This window comes from Pristiophorus japonicus, chromosome 22 (assembly GCF_044704955.1).
Source record: "Pristiophorus japonicus isolate sPriJap1 chromosome 22, sPriJap1.hap1, whole genome shotgun sequence".
Classification (NCBI taxonomy): Eukaryota; Metazoa; Chordata; class Chondrichthyes; family Pristiophoridae; genus Pristiophorus; species Pristiophorus japonicus.
In genome coordinates, this window is record NC_091998.1 from 11,383,977 (window position 1) to 11,403,280 (window position 19,304).

At 45.3% G+C, this 19,304-nt stretch overlaps 1 protein-coding gene across 6 annotated transcripts in view; it reads right to left on the bottom strand.

The window, feature by feature from the left end:
* Nucleotides 1-19,304, bottom strand: part of camk2g2 (calcium/calmodulin-dependent protein kinase (CaM kinase) II gamma 2) — a 369,535-nt gene that overhangs the window by 204,604 nt on the left and 145,627 nt on the right. For all 6 annotated transcript variants that reach the window (XM_070865617.1, XM_070865616.1, XM_070865618.1 and 3 more), the window contains exon 3: nucleotides 2,395-2,454. In XM_070865617.1, the coding sequence (XP_070721718.1) occupies nucleotides 2,395-2,454 (60 nt within the window). The remainder of the gene's footprint in view (nucleotides 1-2,394; nucleotides 2,455-19,304) is intronic.

Below are 19,304 nucleotides of genomic sequence, written 5' to 3' on the forward strand. Positions count from 1 at the left end.
CAGTTGCCCAGACAACCGTGGAGGGGGGAGGGGGAGGGGCCATTACAATCCAGCCCAATCCTGGCCCGGTCCCAAGACACCTTGCACAGGAACCACTGGGTGGCGATCAAGAGTAGTCACCATGGATGAATTGCCCCCTTCTCTTGCCCAGGTGGCACTAGGGACAAGTACAACAACATTACCGCCCTAGCTGAGGGCAGCTAACTCAAGTACAGACCAGGATCAAACGTGGGACGTTGATAGCCTGGACCACACACTGCAGCCCAATTTGCGGCACACAGCGTAGATGCCTTTAAGGGCAAGCTGGATAAGGCACATGAGGGAGAAAGGAATAGAAGGATATGCTGATAGGGTGAGACGAAGTAAGGTGGCAACAAAAAGAAAAAATATATACTTGCATTTATATAGCACCTTTCACAACCACCGGATGTCCCAAAGCGCTTTTGGAGTGTAGTCACTTTTGTAATGTGGGAAACGAGGCAACCAATTTGCGCATAGCAAGCTCTCACACACAGCAATGTGTCAGATAATATGTCTTAGTGCTGTTGATTGAGGGAGAAATATTGGCCAGGACACCGGGGATAAACACAGACACTTGCCTTTATGAAATACCTTTCATGCCCTCAGGACAACCCAAAAGCTCTTTGTAAGCGAGCAAATTACTTTTGAAGTGCCATCGCCGCTACATTGCCAAACACAACAGCCAACGTGGGCAATACAAGGTTCCAAAAACAGCGGCTGAGCGGAGTATCCCGTTAACCTGCGTTTGGTGATGTTGGATGTGGGCTGAATGTTGGCCGAGAGTGCCATGGGATCTGTCACGTCCACCTGAACAAGCAGACGGCACCTCTGACAATGCAGCACTCCCTCAGCATTGCACTGAAGTGCCTGCTTAGAACATGCACTCAGGTCTCTGGAATGGGGCTTGAATCCATGATCTTTGGAGGTCCTCCAATCACCCAAGCGGACCCTGAACATGTTTGTAACAGAGACTAAACCTCCATTAATAAAAAAAAAGCATCGAAGGATGTCATCAAACATGTTAAGTGTTCATATACCAATATTGCAAACAGTAATTTCTAGATTGTAATATGTGATACTGCACAACCAACAAATAAAATTCTCTTGGGGTTTGTCATCAAAGTGTTTTAGTAACATATGACAAATGTATATCAGCATGAATCTAACCCACACATAAAATCTCTCAATCTATTGCACGCAGCAAATAGCTTCTTGAAGCATTCCACGCCCCAAACATAGAGGAGGATATAATGATAAATACTGTAGCACCATGTCAGGCTTTCGAATCGGCCGAACAATTGTGACAAAACCTTCCACTGCTATTTAGCTGGCTCTGGTTCCAAGTGTTTATTGGCTGTGTGTGGGGCCGGGGTAGGGAAAAGATAGGAACATGATCCACACACCGTGTCATCCAGAATAAGGCCAAGCTGTGGTGGACTGGCCAAATGGGAAATGGGGAGATTTGAAGCCCCCTCCCTCCGTGGATGGTTCCAAAGCGTGGATTATTGACACTGTAATGTAAGCACCTGAGAGTATGCTCGCAGGTTTCTCCTACTTTCTACTTGAGGATAAAGTGATCCTTTGATGACTTTGGTTGTTTTCAGTTCTTACAATTGCATCTCTTGGCTTTACAGCTGTACTAGTCTGAAAACACCCAATCTTTATTGATCTTAGAAGCTAAGCCGAGCCAGGTCTGGATGGAGACCGCCTGAGACGATCAGGTGCATGACCGAGTTGACTAAAATAGTTGTAGAGCTGTTGCATTGTGAGTGGCTCAGACAGTCACGTGATAGAAACATACAAATTTACAGCGCAGGAGGCGGCCATTTCGGCCCATCCTGTCCGTGCCGACCGACAAAGAGCCGCACGGCCCTCGGTCAGCAGCCCTGAAGGTTACATATAAACCTATGAACAATGAACAATGGCGGAAAGGTAAAGAGCACCCAGCCCAACCAGTCCGCCCCACACAACTGCGACACCCCTTGCACCGAAATATTCTACACTCCACCCCAATCGGAGCCATGTGATGTTCACAAGACTCAATAAAACCCCAGCCAGTTGGGTTCGAGGGATTCACGGTGAGGTATGCGGTTGTGAGCCTGGTGGATGAACTGGTAATGTGTCGTGCGATTGTTAAACCTGTGTTAATAAACCAACTAGTTCTTAAGAATTCGTAGCAACACATTGCTATTAAGCAAAGAACCCAGGAAGCAAATACAATACAGGTACTCCCCTCCCCCGCGCCCCCCCTTACGCGGTGAGAATCCCGTGTGTCCTTTGGGGGAGCTAGTCCACCCGAGGCACAATCAGGTCGAGCAGCTCCTCACCATTAACTGGGAACAGAGCACTGTGCGTCTTTTCGGAATGACCTACCGATGTTGGGATGCTTCAGCAGCCGACAGATTCTTGCTTCGCGTTCCAGCTTCTGGTGATCTGCAGGTCAAAAATAAAATAGAACACATTTAGTGAGGAATGCAAATTTTTTTTCAAATGTATCCCGCTGTGAATTGTTGGTTACATTATAGCCGCATGAGAGTAATCTATATCTGCACGCACGGTTAATGTCAACAGTGAAAATGGATGCTCCAGGCATGTTCTGCAAATCGGTCAAGTGGGAAAGATTTGCAGAAACAAAGATGGAGTATCGGTTTTACCGCAACATGCATGGCAATGGCAGGTCATAGTTCATCATTTCAAAGCCCTCCGAAAATTACTCTCTCCGTACCCGAGCTGGTTTGGACATATGCCGGGCACAGCAGTGTTCACTGGATTATGGGACTAAACTAGCATGCCCTAAGTCGTGAGTTCAAATCCTAGTCGTGAAATTGAATTCAGTAAATCTGGTCAATTGGGCAGGCACCAGAAAAAATGCAAACCGCAGGATTGTCATAATAAACCCAACTGGTTCACGAATGCCTTTACAGAAGGGAAATTGTCAACCCTATCTAGTCTTCCCTGCGCACACACACACACACACGTCCAGTCTCACACTCCATAGTTGACTCTTAATGCTCTCCGAGGGGGACGAGCGAATGACTCAGGTCACTGCCATCACCATAAACACTACAGCGATTAAAGGAGCAGGCCCGCCACTTCCTCAAACCATAGGGACGGGCAAGAACTTTGACCTTATCAGCACTGTGAACATCCAGAGAACAAAACTAAAGTATGGACACCATGTTTGGGAAGAAACAGTTACAAATACTCTTCGCACTGTGATGGTCACAAGAGTTGTTCCTGTGTAGTGTTAGTAAAGGAACATGGTACTGAGTAGATCCACTCAACGAGAGAACTTCCTTTTCAATGCAAAAAACCCCCCCCCTGTAATCAGTAAGTATTCATTTCCTCGCTCTCCCACGCAATTCTCTCCCCTCCTTTGCTCACTGTGTTCATGTTAGGATATGGTGGCCCAGACATCAGGTGCCCTCACCTAACCAGCCAATATTCTCATATTAGCCTAGACAGGGATGTCCTTAGACTATTCAACTGGGTGGAGCATCACAATAAAAGGCAGCTTGCACCCTTGCCCAAAATTCATTCACACAGACACAGACACACACATTTACCATTAGGAGTCATTAGATATCTCACTCAAAGATTCTGAGGGGGAATGACAGGGTAGGGGAAAGGTAGACTAAAAAGCAGCAGGAAACAAAACCGGTTAATGGTACTGCATTGAAACACTTATTGGCTTAAGATCGATGACCCCCGCCCTGCAAAGCGTGAGAACAGGTTACCTGTGCTCACCCTGAGAAACAGGGAAGGGTGTGCAAGGGGAAGGAAAGAGGGGGGAGGAGAAAACCAAATAAAACATAGCTTCATAACAAGAAAACCAAGTAACTAAACCCTACAACTAATCCGTTTCTCCCTATCGCTCCATTAACCCACTTGAACTTCAAATGCTGAACGCGTCATAAGGCGGCAAGTATTAGAGGCAGGAGTAGGCCATACAGCCCCTTGAGTCTGCTCCGCCAGTCATAAGAACATAAGAAATAGGAGCAGGAGTCGGCCGGTTGATCCCTCGAGCCTGCTCCGCCATTCAATAAGATCATGGCTAATCTGATCATGGACTCAGCTACACTTCCCTGCCCGCTCCCCATAACCCTTTATTTCCTTATATTTCAAAAATCTGTCTATCTCCAACTTAAATATATTCAATGACCCAGCCTCCACAGCTCTCTAGCGTAGAGAATTCCAAAGATTCACGACCCTAGGAGAAGAATGATTCAATGAGATCATGGCTGATCTTCGACCTCAACTCCATGCAGATCCTGAGGATGGTTGCACTACAGACTAAGAAGGGCTTCATTGGCAAAACTCCTAACCTTTTCAGGCATGAAACAGTTAATAAGTAGCTCATACACTCGTGAGGGGGTTGGGAAACATTCCCTCACTCTCTATGTATTTCGAAAGCAAACCGGTCATTACCTCCCGTCTAGTCCATAAAACCCAATACCCATTAACGTGATTCTTCCAGTAGATGGCTTCTGTAAACAAAAATGTGCTCTACTTCTTTTTCTGCCGGAGTGCATGTCTGTAAGGCTTAAAGAGATTAAAGACCAGCGGTTACATTGTAAATAAATATAAATGTAACCCACACTGAATACAGAAATCCTTTGAAATGGATTCAGCAATATTTGCGATAATGCCATTGCTATTTTAGAAGTCTCAGCGTTGCAGGGTAAACTAACCACATCTGGGATGGCATTTTGCCCCGATAATATCCCTGGGGCTTCAATGATGAACGTACAAGATGGTAAGTTAATCAAGACACCTTTTAACACTTTTTTTCCCCACAATTATTTTTAAACCTCACCCCCCAATAATCATAATTGTCTCTTAACATGGTTTCTCCCACCCCGATTTGAACAACAGATTTTGATCTTTACAATTACAACATTTTTAAAAATAACATTTTATACCAAATATAGATTGAAAAAAATATTGCGACAGGGATGGAAGAACTCAAGCCCAAGTAATAATATTACATCGTGTCCAAAATATGGCAAGTCGAGCTTTTATTTGCGTTAGGTAATGTATGCCAGACTGAACATTCAGCGTGAAGTACTTCAACGATTATGCTTCGGTGGATATATCATTCGATCAGTGGTGAAGGAATAGCAATGCAGGATCTGGCTGTCACATCACCGTAAAACCTCCAGTAAATGAGAATCTATTTACTCTTTCCACATTGGAAAAACGTGTTTACGCAGCGAGTGGTTCGGATCTGCAATACGCTGCCTGAAAGGATGGTGGAGGCAGACTCGATCGTAGCTTTCCAAAGGGAATTGGATACAGTACCCGAAGGAAAAAGATTTGCAGGGCTACGGGGAAAGGGCAGGGGAGTAGGACTGGCTGAAGTGCTCTTGCAGAGAGCTGGCCTTCTGTGCTGTAACCATTCTCTGATTCCAATGTTGTTCACATACAACACCACAAGGTCTCTTTGGCTAGAATACTTACTTGTAACTCAATGACCAACTCCAAACCGCAAGATGCACAAGGCTGAGGAAGGCTATTCAGCTCATCTTACTACATCTATCCCGAACGACCCAAGAATTCCCCCATTTCAGCATGGAGCTGTCCATTCTGAGCACTGACCACCATTTGTAAGAATTCCTGGATATCTGTCTAAATTTACATTTTACTAACTAACTGTGACAAGTTAGTTTAACCTAGTATTTCACATTTACCTCTTCCGTTCCACTGTTTTACATATATCTACGGTTATATTGGACGTTTTAGATGGAGTTCACCTCAAGTGAAAACTAGGATAGTTGCGGTCGGGTCTGGGTGATCCATTCATTATTCCCTCATTTGGATTGTAGCTTCAGAAACTAGGCAAATGAAAATATTGTACAATCTGTTTTTTTTTAAAAAAAAGGCCAGGACTGGTTCCATATTAATATTCACACCCTATCTCGACTCACTTTTTGTTTCTTAACTTGTCCCATTACCATTTTAATTTGGCCCATCATCCCTTTTGTCTCTAATCTCTCCTGCCTTCCACCCTATCACAGACCTTCCCTTTTGTCCTTTCCCTCCCCTCCCCCTGCACTTCCTTAACAATCTGTTACAGCTCAAACATTCGCCAGTTCTGACAAAGGGTCATCGACCTGAAAACTTAACTCGGGTTTCTCTCTCCACAGACGCGGAGTATTTCCGGCATTTTCTGTTTTTATTTCAGATTTCCAGCATCCGCACTATTTTGCTTTGGTATTGACGTTACAGAAGGTGTACGTGAACATCGACAACCAGCAGAGTATGTTTCCCCCAAGACTGAAATTTAGCAAAGTGTAAGATCAATACAAGAAAAATGTCGTCAGTACGAGTTGATCTCTAGGTCGTTGTGTCGTGGCATTTGAAAGCTGAATGACGAAGCACTCTCAAATTATGGTACAGAAACAGGCTATTCGGCCCAACAGGTCCGTACCGGTGTTTATGCTCCACAAGAGCCTCCTCCCACCCCTCTTCACCTCACCCTATCAGCAGAACCTTTAATTCCTTTCTCCCTCATGTAAGTATCTAGTTCAAAACAATGGGGTGAGACGTCCCAAAGCCTTTCCACCATCTACAAGGCACAAGTCAGGAGTGTGATGGAACACTGGATGAGTGCGGCTCCAACAACACTCAAGAAGCTCAACACCATCCAGGACAAAGCAGCCCACTTGACTGGCCCCCCATCCACCACCTTCAACATTCACTCCCTCTACCACCGGCGCACCGTGGCTGCAGTGTGTACCATCTACAAGATGCACTGCAGCAACTCGCCAAGGCTTCTTCGACAGCGCCTCTCAAACCCGCGACCTCTACCACCTAGAAGGAAAAGGGCAGCAGGTGTATGGGAGCACCAACACCTCCAAGTTCCCCTCCAAGTCACACACCATCCACACTTGGAAATATATCGGCCTTTCCTTCATCATTGCTGGGTCAACATCCTGGAACTCCCTCCCTAACAGCACTGTGGGAGCACCTTCACCACACGGACTGCAGCGGTTTAAGGCGGCGGCTCACCACCACCTTCTCAAGGGCAATAAATGCTGGCTTTGCTAGCAACTCCGACATCCCAGGAATGAAAAAATTGTGTGTATATTCTTTGTCCTCAATTTCACGATGCAAATATGCCTGCCCATAATGCAAACAGGCACCTCTGCTTCCCTGTGTTTATTTTGTCGCGCTATGCACGAGAACTGCAAACTCTAAATTAATGCACTGCCCCAGGCAAATGTTATTCAAATCATGTGATTGCCTGGCAAATATTTCACAGATGTGAGGAGTGTGTTTTTAAATTGAAGAAGTATTGCCAAACTGTAAAACCGATGCAGAAAATGCGATGGGCAGTGTTACAGGTTGTAAGCGCGACACAAGTGGATGCTATATGCGAGACTTTTAAAATATATTCTAGAGATAGAAAGTCAAGCATATTTCCTGTAAGTGGCACGCATACCTTCTGTGACATTTGGTCGATGACACCCGTATTGCTGTGAAACAGAGTGTCCCCCAATTCGTGGACTAGGCCACAGGAAGCAAATTAGTTTGGAGATTTCTGCACATCATAAAAGAGAGTGACTGCCACCAATGAGGCGGATGCGTTCTGCGCATGCGCATTGCTGGTTCGTCAAGGGAGCGGGAAGATAAATGTAATTAAATAAATCTTCAAAAAAACTCACGTCAGTAATGGTGACTGGAAACTACCGGATTGCCGTAAAAATTAGAGAGAAGGAAATCTGCTGCCCTTACCCGGTTTGGCCTATGTGTGACTCCAGACCCACAGCAACGCTACTCTTAACTGCCCTTAAATGGCCAAGCGAGCCATTCAGTTGTAGCAAACTGCTACAAGAAACACCACAGGCAATTATGGATGGGCAATAAATGCTGGCCTTGCCAGCGACTGTAATATATATAGCTCCAGCCAGTGGACTACTGTGGCATTGCAGCCATTGCTGTTTACAACAATAAAGAGGGAGTCACCTGACTGGGCTTCATGATGTTATCAGCCATCTTACAGCACGTGTGTTTGTGATGTCGTACCGCAAACATAACACTGCCGCTCACATCCCGTGAATGAATATCAAAGAAATCTGTGTCTTCTAACACTTTAGATAGTAACTTGCAGTCTCAAAACACGACTGACCTCTTAAGTTATCTTCAGAATTTACAAACAGTTACATTTACTTGGACTGCCACAGATTATCTCGTAAAACCCAAAAAGGTCTCGCACATCTTCTGCCAGGGCTGTGCCAGTTATTCACTAATCTGGTTAATCATTTTGACCATGTCCGCTGTGGCTCTGAGTTAGAAGGTTGTGGGTTGAAGTCCCACTCCAGGGACTTGAGCACATAAATCTAGGCCAACACTCCAGTGCAGTGCCGAGGGAGTGCTGCACTGTCGGAGGTGCTGTCTTTCGGATGAGACGTTAAACCGAGGCCCTGTCTGCTCTCTCAAGTGGAAGTAAAAGATCCCATGGCCACTATTTTGAAGAAGAGCAGGGGAGTTATCCCCGGTGTCCTGGCCAATATTTATCCCTCCATCAATATAACAAAAACAGATTATCTGGATCATTATCACATCGCTGTTTGTGGGTGTTGTGCATAGAAGAACTCCACGAGGCGGAGTACTGTGAGCTAAACTTAGTGTGACCTTAGTCTTCTTTATTACAACTCCAGAGCCTAAACAACATGGCAGCCAACCTTTTATACTGGCCCTGCACATGTGTGCAGGTGATCATTAGGACTCCAACAGTCGCCCCCTCTGGTGGCAAATATTACATAGTTACATACATAACAGTGGGAGCTTGCTTGTGCGCAAATTGGCTGCTGCGTTTCTCACATTACAACAGTGACTACACTCCAAAAGTACTTCATTGGCTGTAAAGTGCTTTGGGAGGTCCTGAGGTCATGAAAGGGGCTATATAAATGCAAATCTTTCTTTCGTTCTTAAGATCACTGCTCGAATGAGAATCCAGGTAAACACTTTGAAATGTGTGGATGAAGTCAGAAAATTATTTGTAAATTTCAGATTCCAAGTCAGATGAAATGCCTTTTTTTCCCCCTTTGAAATAAAAAACAATGTTTTGCGGTGTGTGATGGGCTGCTATGAGGTGCAAGATATACCAATATAGACAGACAGATTCTGTGTAGCAAGAAAATGGCCTCTAAATTGATGCTGCGTTGGATACAGCTTCCTTCTCTCCGATCACTATCGTGTAACTGTGCAACAAGGAGTGACTAGTCAGTTGTCATTGCGAGATAACGCTTTGCAGCCAGGATAAGGCGGGTAAGGGCTGTGACTTGAGGGATTGTATGTCGGTGCGCACAGCAGTATACAGATCCACATTACAATTCAACTCAGGTGAAGGCACTTAAAGCTGTCTGATCCCTAAACTTTCAATCAATAAAATGAGTAGGAATACGCGCCTGGAATAAAATTTCCCATTGCAAGAAAAAAATATATTAAAAAAAAATGTTCGAACAACGATTGTTTTCTGTCATTTAATGTGTTACACAGCACAAGGAAACTCAAATAATAGCATCTGAGCAGTATTATCTCAAATAATTACTTGACTGTAAAATGATATTAAGAATGATGCCGAACATTTCACGATGTTATGCCGGTTGAGGGGACAGACAGTTCGTGGTAGCATTGCGGTTTATAATAATTACGAGGGGCCGAGATAGAGTGTACAGGAAGGGCCAGTTTCCCTTAGCAGAGGGGTCAATAACCCGGGAGCATAGATTTAAAGTAAACGGTAGGAGGTTTAGAGGGGAGATTCTTTCATCCAGAGGGTGGAGGGGGTCTGGAACTCACGGCCTGAAAGGGTGGTAGAGGCAGAAACCCTCACCACATTTAAAAAATACTTGGATGTGCACCTGAAGTGCCGTAACCGACAGGGCTACGGACCGAGAGCTGGAAAGTGGGATTAGGCTGGATAGCTCTCGGCGCAGACACGATGGACGCCTTCTGCGCTGTAAATTTCTATGATTCTATGAAGGCTGCGCTTGTTGATTTAACTCCGCTCGTTATCTACCGCCCCATCTCCAAACTCCCTGTAACTTGGCACGGTTCTGGACTGTGCCCAACCCTGTCCCCAATCAAATCCTTTCAGTTTGGCTTCTTTCCCACCCATGACACCCTATGACAATCAGGGTCACAACTGCCGCCTATCCGTGAAGCATCCTGTATCGTTTTTGCTGCGTTAAACAAGTGTGAGTGGCCATTATTAAGGTGCTCTGATCCATCAGCGATGTCTGAATATGGTGTCAACCGTGGCTCAGTGGGTAGCACGCTCGCCTCGGAGGCAGAAGGTTGTGGGTCCAGAGACTTGAGCACAAAAATCGAGGCTGACACTCCCAGTGCAGTGCTGAGGGAGTGCTGCACTGTCGGAGGTGCTGCCTTTCGGATGAGACGTTAAACCGAGGCCCCGTCTGCTCTCTCAGGTGGGCGTAAAAGATTCCATTGCACTACTTTGAAGAGCAGGAGAGTTCTCCCTGGTGTCCTGGCCAATAGTTATCCCTCAAACCAACATCAGAAACAGATTAACTGGTCATTATCATATTGCTGTTTGTGGGAGCGTGCTGTGCGCAAATTGGTTGCCGCGTTTCCCACGTTAAAACAGTGACTACACTCCAAAAGTACTTCATTTGGGACGGCCTGAGGTTGTGCAATGAGTTAAATAAATACAAGTTCTTTCTTTGCTGGAATATTCATTGTGAGCCTTAATCCATGAGAGTTGGAGAACTGGCTACTGAGTTGAGCCAGGTTATAGATTTTTGACGTGCGATTATGCCCATGATGTCATCGAATAGGAATACAACAGGATGTACAGCCACCAATGTGTACGAGTAAATGTTTTCACTCTACTCCGCCTGCAGTGCAATCTGGTTTACAGATTGGTCAGAGAGCGATGAACGCAATTAATGTTAAAAAGAAAAGTATAAAAAGGTGATGCATCTGTTGGAGAATGAACGTTGCCTTGTTTTAATGCTGTGGTACTCATCGCTCTTCCATTGGGGAGGGATTTGTTTTCAGTGAGTTATAAGCAACAAAGTGGTAAACATGTTTATGAAGAATAATTTTTGCTACACGAGGCATGCGGAAAACCTTCCCCCAGGTCTCTTTCTTGTGAAGTGCGAAGCACATTCAACACCCGAGTTATACAGTAGGGTCTTTTGTGGTGTTCGAGCAAATGGGGAGGGGATGTGCCAAACAGCATGAGGAGGTCAAATTTCAGAGTGCATGGGGAGGTCAAATGTCAGAGAGCACAGGGAGGTCAAATGTCAGAGACTACGGGGAAGGGGGAAAAAAAACATTAAAAGGATATTGCGGTGAGTCTATAAAGTGCTCAAGTGATTTTTTTCAAAATCATTTGTTGAATTAACCACTTCATCTACTGCACCATCTCCAAACTCCTTTAACTTTGTAAGGTTCTAGACTGTTATTCATCGGACTCTGTACACCACTGTATTATTTATGATATAATACTGCTCTGATGCTTTTACTCGAGCTTCCTTGAGATTTCCGAACGATAAGGGAGTGAAGGGTTATGGTGAGCGGGCGGGGAAATGGAGTTGAGCGCAAGATCAGATCAGCCGTGACCTTAGTGAATGGCGGAGCAGGCTCCAGGGGCCGAATCCTGCTCCTATTTCTTATATTCTTATGTGATGTGTAGCAAATCAAACGACAGAAAACACAATCGTTGTTAGAACATGAAAAGAAAAACATTTCTTGAAACGGGTCCCGCACAGAGCTGAAGTTATACTGCACAGAGTGCTGAGCTCAAGTGCTGCGAGTGTTGGCCAGGACATCGGGTGAACTACCTGCTCTTCTTTGAACCGTGCATTTCATCGTCAGCATCCTGGTTCAGTTGAATCACTGAACCAAGATCGCAGTGTAATGTCTCATCCAAAGTGTGAGAGCTCCCTCAGCACTGCACTGGGACGGCCAGTCGAGATTATGTGCTTATTTCCTGGAGTGAGATTTGAACACACCACCTTCTGACTCAGAGGCAAGAGGCTGCTAGTCACTGAGCCCCGGCTGACACTTTGCAACAGATTGTGAGGCTACTGTGAAGCCGATATATTTTCTGAAATAAAACAGTGTGTTATTAGCAACTGTCCACAACCATTACAAATATGGATTTCTATGGAGTGTCAGCCGTGGATCAGTGAGCAGCACATCCGCCTCGGAGTCAGAAGGTTGTGGGTTCAAGTCCCACACCAAGGACTGGAGCACATAAATCTAGGCCGACACTCCAGGGCAGTGCTGAGGGAGTGCCGCACTGTCGGAGGTGCCATCTTTCAGATGAGACGTTAAACCGAGGCCCTGTCTGCTCTCTCAGGTGGGCGTAAAAGATCTCATGGCACTGTTTCGAAGAGGAGCAGGGGCGTTCGCCCCAGTGTCCTGGCCAATATTTATCCCTCAATCATCATAACAAAAACAGATTATCTGGTCATTATCACTGTTATATGTGCAGACTATAGATATACTCTCTGTGTCGTCACTGTATAGTTGCATAAGATGGAGACTTGTTACCTGACGTACTAATAAGGTCCACACTGTGTATATACACATGCTGGCACCACTAGAGGGTGCAACTGGTGGAGACCGGGGTTTCCTGCCCTGGTGGCAGGGGCTGTATAAAAGGGGAGCCACCATGCAGCTGCCTCACTCCGGAGTTACGAATAAAGGACCACGGTCACTACAGTTTGAGTACAACACATTTCCTCGTGGAGTCATTCATAGGTACATCACAGACATAATAATCACATTTCTGTTTGTGGGAGCTTGCTGTGCGCAAACTGGCTGCAGTGTTTCCCACAATACAACTGTGACGAAACTCCAAAAGTACTTCATTGGCTGTAAAGCACTTTGAGACGTTCGGTGGTCGTGAAAGACGCTATATAAATGCAAGTCTTTCTTCCTAACAAGTGGGAGGGAATAGGTATGCAAATAGCACCCATGCTTCTTATTGTGTGAAAGGTTTCATCCTGCAGTGAGCGGAATATTCACCACTTGTTTGGTCTTGCATGGTTATGGATCATAAAGCACGAGCATTTATTGCCTTCAACGGGATTCATCTTGAAACAGCTCGGCCTAATTTTAGTCCATGGGAATCTAACAGGTGGAACTCAGATAAAAAGGCCTCCAGTGTCAGAATCACACCATTTTCCTGTTGCGACATAATCATCACAAACACAAGACTCGAATTCCATTGCGCTGTTTTTGCAGACTAACTGTCGGGAGGAGAATTATAGCGCCAGGTTAATCAGGCATCTCCCACACACTCCTACAAACCAAAATGTTTTTTTTTTTAAACGAGAAAACATTTGTATCGGACGAGGAATTAAACAGCTGTAAATAATGACTAAACTGTTATTTATTAAAGTTAGTCTAGAAGTATTCAAGTTATTAATCCATTAGCAATGTATCTCTTAACTTTTAAAACAATTTTAATGCTGACTTATTTGCTGGCAATCTCTGATCGCCTCCCGATTATGATGACATCCTGCCCTCGGCAGCCATCTTGAAAACCGCATTGCCTGTAAATACCTCAAGAACGCTTCCATTGATTTTTTTTAAGAATGATGTAACCCAGACTTGAGATATTGATGTTCGAATTGCCACACGTCATCCCCTGGGTCCATCTTCCTTCCGGAATATCAAATGGAAAAAGGTTTTTCATTCTGAGAATGAGCCAATGTTTTTCTTTGGCTCATGATAACAAAGCTTTAAAGTGGTTGGGAAGACACGCAGTGCCCGGGGGGAGGGGGGAAATGGGAAGACATGCGTGGGGTGCTGGGCGTGGAGACGGGGCACCGAGGATGGTCTGGGGCTGGAGAGGGGGCACTCAAATCCCCTCTAATCCTTCCACCAATTATTTTAAATCTGTGCCCCCCTGGTTGTTGACCCCTCGGCTAAGGGAAATCGATCCGCCCTATCTGGGCCCCTCGTAATTTTATACACCTCAATTAGGTCTCCCCTCAGCCTCCTCTGTTCCAAAGAAAACAACCCCAGTCTATCCAATCTTTCCTCATAGCTAAAATTCTCCAGTGCTGGCAACATCCTCGTAAATCTCCTCTGTACCCTCTCTACTTCAGCTGCTCGAGTTGCCAACACGCTTGTTATTTTGTCCTCCGGCCATGCATCTGTCATGGGGTCATAGGGGCGGAGTCTTTCCAGGCTTCGAATAATCATTGCAATTCTTCAGCTGGCCACATGGAGGTGTGAGCGACTGGCCCAGTCTGACTTTCCCTCTTTCGGAGAAGCGTCAGGCTTCTGTCTCATGCCTCTGCTTGTTGGCACAAGAGAGAGATTATTTATAAACCACGGGCACAGTGTAGCCACCTTTCTACATTATAGTCCAGAGATTAGGGTGGGGGAGGGCGATTCTCTTGCCTAAAAGGGGAATTGCGAATTGAAAATGGAGGGGGAGGGGGGAATTGTGTATTTATACAGCGCCTTCCACGTCCATCAGATGTCCCAATGAAGTACTTTTGGAGTGTAGTCACTGTTGTAATGTGGGAACAGCGGCAGCCAATTTGCGCACAGCAAGCTCCCACAAACAGCAATATGATAATGACCAGATAATCTGTATTTTGTTACGTTGATTGAGAGATAAATATTGGCCAGGACACCGGGGATAACTCCCCTGCTCTTCTTCGAAGCAGTGCCATGGGACCTTTTACATCCACCCGAGGGGGCAGACGGGGCCTCGGTTTAACGTCTCATCCGAAAGACGGCACCTCCGACAGTGCAGCACTCCCTCAGCACTGCACTGGGAGGGTCAGCCTAGAAATTTGTGCTAGCATCTCCGGAGTGGGACTTGAACCCACAACCTGATGAAGCAATATACAATTGCAATGGTATTGCTTACCGCAAGTCATGATACATTCTTGTCTAATGATGGAAGAATTACATTTTATAAAGCACAATATTATTCTGCTGCTGACATGGGGTTTATTTAAGGTCACAAAGCCTAACTGCTATAAGTAACTTCCAAAAGTAAATTCGATAAATATTTGAGGGGGAGAAATTTGCAGGGTAACGAGCAGGGGAGTGGGACTAATCGGATAGCTCTTTCAAAGATGGACTGAATGGCCCCTGACTGTCCTGCAAGATGAAGAAGGAAAAATCTTGGTCAGTTGGAGTAAAATTGCTGCTTAGCGAGGGATGTTTGCAGATTGAAAGGTCAACTAGAGAAATAAAAACATATCGCCAGCTGGTAAAGCAAGAAACTTACATTGATATAGCACCTTTCACATCCTGAGGATGTCCCACAGTACTTCATGGCCAATGGATTACTAACATGACCTCCAACTGGCACACCCAGTTAAGCTGCCATTTTGTTTCTAATCCCTCTCCAATGTTTCTCCAACTGATTAAACAAAAATGAAACACACAATTTATTTAATGCCCCCCTCGCCCCCTGATTTAGCTCCCGTGTTTTTGCTGGCTTGCGGGACCCTGGAGATTAACCTTTAATTCCTAGGGACTCCTGGACAATACAGGAGCGTTGCCAGCGGCAACCCTTCTGGGCCTCCAAATGGTTTGGGCCAGCCACTAGCAAGATCGTCACTCTGCCCACTTTGCCCCGCCTCGCCTCCCCCCCTCCCCACCCACCGTTTTGGGTGGATGCTGTAAGAGCTCTCCTCACCCAAGGGTGTTCTAAACTAGTAAATACATATCGCACGTGCCCTGAAGGCAACAACAACAACAACTTGTATTTATATAGCGCTAATTAATGTATTGAAACGTCCCAAAGGCGCTTCACAGGAGTATTATGAGATTTTTTGAAACTGACACCAAGCCGCATAAAGAAAAATTAGGGCAGGTGACCAAAAGCTCAGTCAAAGTAGTAGATTTTAAGGAGCATCATGAAGGAGGAAAGAGAGGTAGAAAGGCGGAGAGGTTTAGGCAGGGAGTTCCAGAGCTTGGGGCCCAGGTAACAGAAGGCACGGCCACCAATGGTGGAGCGATTATAATCAGGGATGCTCAAGAGGGTAGAATTAGAGGAACGCAGATAAATTGGGGGGGGTTGTGGGGCTGCAGGAGATTACAGAGATAGGGAGGGGCGAGGCCAGGCCACGGAGGGATTTGAAAATAATGATTAGAATTTTGAATATGAGGTGTTGCTTGACCACAAGCCAATGCAGGTCAGCGAGCACAGGGGGTATTGGGCGAGGGGGACTTGGTGCGAGGTAGGACACGGGCAGCTGAGTTTTGGATCCCCTCTAGTTTACGTAGGGTAGAATGTGGGAGGCCAGCCAGGTGTGCGTTGGAATAGTCAAGTCTAGAGGTAACAAAGGCACGGATGAGGGCATCAGCAGCGGATGAACTGAGGTAGGGGCGGAGACGGGCCTACCTCAGATGATACAGAGGCTCACGACTCCTGGTAGCTACGACCGGTGGTTATCAGGGTATGTCAGAGTCCAGCAGCTCATTACAATATCCTTCCTCCTGAAGCGTTCGCTTAATTTTTCTGGTCACAGGGACAGGCACTTCTGTTACATCATAAAAGGGGTTTAATTTCCTTTGGGACCAAGCTGGTTAATGTGTTTGGGTTAAATTGTTCTGCATGCTACTTTACTGCAGTTATTAACCCTTCCGTTGACACATAAAAAGGAATTTTGCCGGGAGGGTTATTCGCTACCAGAGATAATTAAACCTCAAGGTGTAAATGTGCCGGGGACATAGCAAGAGGATAGATAAAGTCAGCTTGAATTAATGCGTTCTTGCTGAGAGTTCACTCACCATAAAACCTCCCGAATACTATTTAATGCATTTTGGAATTGGGTACAGAGGAATGTGAATAAAGAAAGTACTTTAAAACCCAAAGTATTTATGAACTTCTTGTACTGTTGTGGGTTCAAAAAAAAAAAGAGAGATTTTGTGAGACAAAAAGCCTTACCCAGCGTTATATATTCATTGTCATTTTTACTTTATAATTCATTTCGAGTTACTAGACTTTTTCAGAGTGTGGTGAGAATGTGGAACTCGCTACCACAGGAAGTGGCTGAGGCAAATAGATGCATTTAATGGGAAGCTAGATAAACACGAGGGAGAAAGGAATCGACGGGTATGTTGGTAGGGCGAGATGAAGAAGGGTGGGAGGAGGCTGGTGTGGAACATTAACACCAGCACGGAGCTGTTGGGCCGAATGGCCTGTTTCTGTGCTGTAAATTCGATGCAATTCTACTTCTACTTCCCTTAAGTTACACTACATGAAATATTCGCACTGTCCTGGACTTCGGTGATGGAGGGAATTCCAAATCTACCGAAACTGAAAGCAGATAATCTACAAGTTGTTTAACTATCTTACTTCTGGCCTAAAAGCTCAATTTTAGACTTGACTATTCCAATTCTCTCCTGTCTGGCCTCACATAAACTCGAGGTCATCTAGAACTCGGCTCCCCATGTCCTAACTCGCACCAAGCCCCAAGCTCTGGAACTCCCTCCCTAAACCTCTCCACCTCTCTTTCCTCCTTTAAAATGCTCCTTAAAACCTACCTCTTTGACCAAGCTTTTGGTCATTTGCCATAATTTCTTCTTGTGTGGCTCGGTGTCAAATTTATTTGTTTTGTCTCAAAACACTGCTGTGAAGCACCTTGGGACGTTTTATTACGTTAAAAGGCGCTATATAAATACAAGTTGTTGTTGAAAGCTCGACTTTGTCCCTATCCTCAATCAACACCACCAAAAACAGAATAACTGCTCACTTACTGTTTGTGGGACCATGCTGCATGCAAATTGGCTACCACATTTGTCTTCGTTACAGTAACTGCACTCCAAAAGTAATCCATTGGCTATGAAGTACTGTGGGACATCCTCAGGATGTGAAAGGTGCTATATCAATGCAAGTTTCTTGCTTTACCAGCTGGCGATACGTTTTTATTTCTCTAGTTGACCTTTCAATCTGCAAACATCTCTCGCTAAGCAGTAATTTTACTCTAACCAAGATTTTTCCTTCTTCATCTTGCAGCAGAGTCAGGGGCCATTCTGTCCATCATGCTCTTTGAAAGAGCTATCCGATTAGTCCCACTCCCCTGCTCTTTGCCCTGCAAATTTCTCCCCCTCAAGTATTTATCCAATTTACTTTTGGAAGTTACTTACAGCAGTTAGGCTTTGTGACCTTAAATAAACCCCACGTCAGCAGCAGAATAATATTGTGCTTTATAAAATGTTATGCTTCCATCATTAGACAAGAGTGTATCATGACTTGCGGTAAGCAATACCACTGAAATTGTATATTGCTTCATCCGAAGGTTGTGGGTTCAAGTCCCACTCCAGGGACTTGAGCACATCAATCTCGGCTGACACCCCAGTGCAGTGCTGAGGGAGTGCTGCACTGTCGGAGGTGCCGTCTTTCAGATGAGACGTTAAACCGAGGCCCCGTCTGCTCTCTCAGGTGAATGTAAAAGATCCCATGGCACTATTTCGATGAAGAGCAGGGGAGTTCTCCCCGGTGCCCTGGCCAATATTTATCCCCCAATCAACAGGTTACCTCATCATTATCACATTGCTGTTTGTTGGAGCTTGCTGTGCGCAATCTGGCTGCTGCGTTTCCCACATTACTGAAGTACTTCATTGGCTGTAAAGCAACTTGAGATGTCCGGCACTATATAAATGCAAGTCTTTCTTTCTTTTCTCTTCACTCAGAGAATTGTGAACCTATGGAATTCTCTACCACAGAAAGTTGTTGAAGCCAGTATATTAGATATATTTAAAAGGGAGTTAGATGTGGCCTTTATGGCTAGAGGGATCAAGGGGCATGGAGAGAAAGCTGGAATGGGGTACTAAATTGCATGATCAGCCATGATCATATTGAATGGTGGTGCAGGCTCGAAGGGCCGAATGGCCTACTCCTGCATCTATTTTCTATGTTTTCATTGCCAGACTGCTGGGGTTAGATTTCCACCTCCCCTACAATCCACTTGATTTGTAATTAATGAACAATGCAAGGGGAACTTGAAAAGATGGGAGAAAATAAAGAAAAACGCTGGGAAAACATCAAATCTTTTTAAGTTGATCCTGAAATTCAAGTACAAGCTAAGATTTTAGGCTGCAATGCAATTATAAAATCGGTTGCAGAGAAGGACAAAAAAAACTTGGCATCAGAACCGTGTGGGTATTGATCATGATGATCATTAAAACCGTCTTGCTGCCAATATGCACCGGATGACACAATGCTCATTATTGTGTTTTGATCTTGGGAGCGCCACAGCGAGCTCGAGGCAATTATTTCCAGGCTAGCGGCAATCTCGGCCTACTCAACAACTGCCTCATCGTGG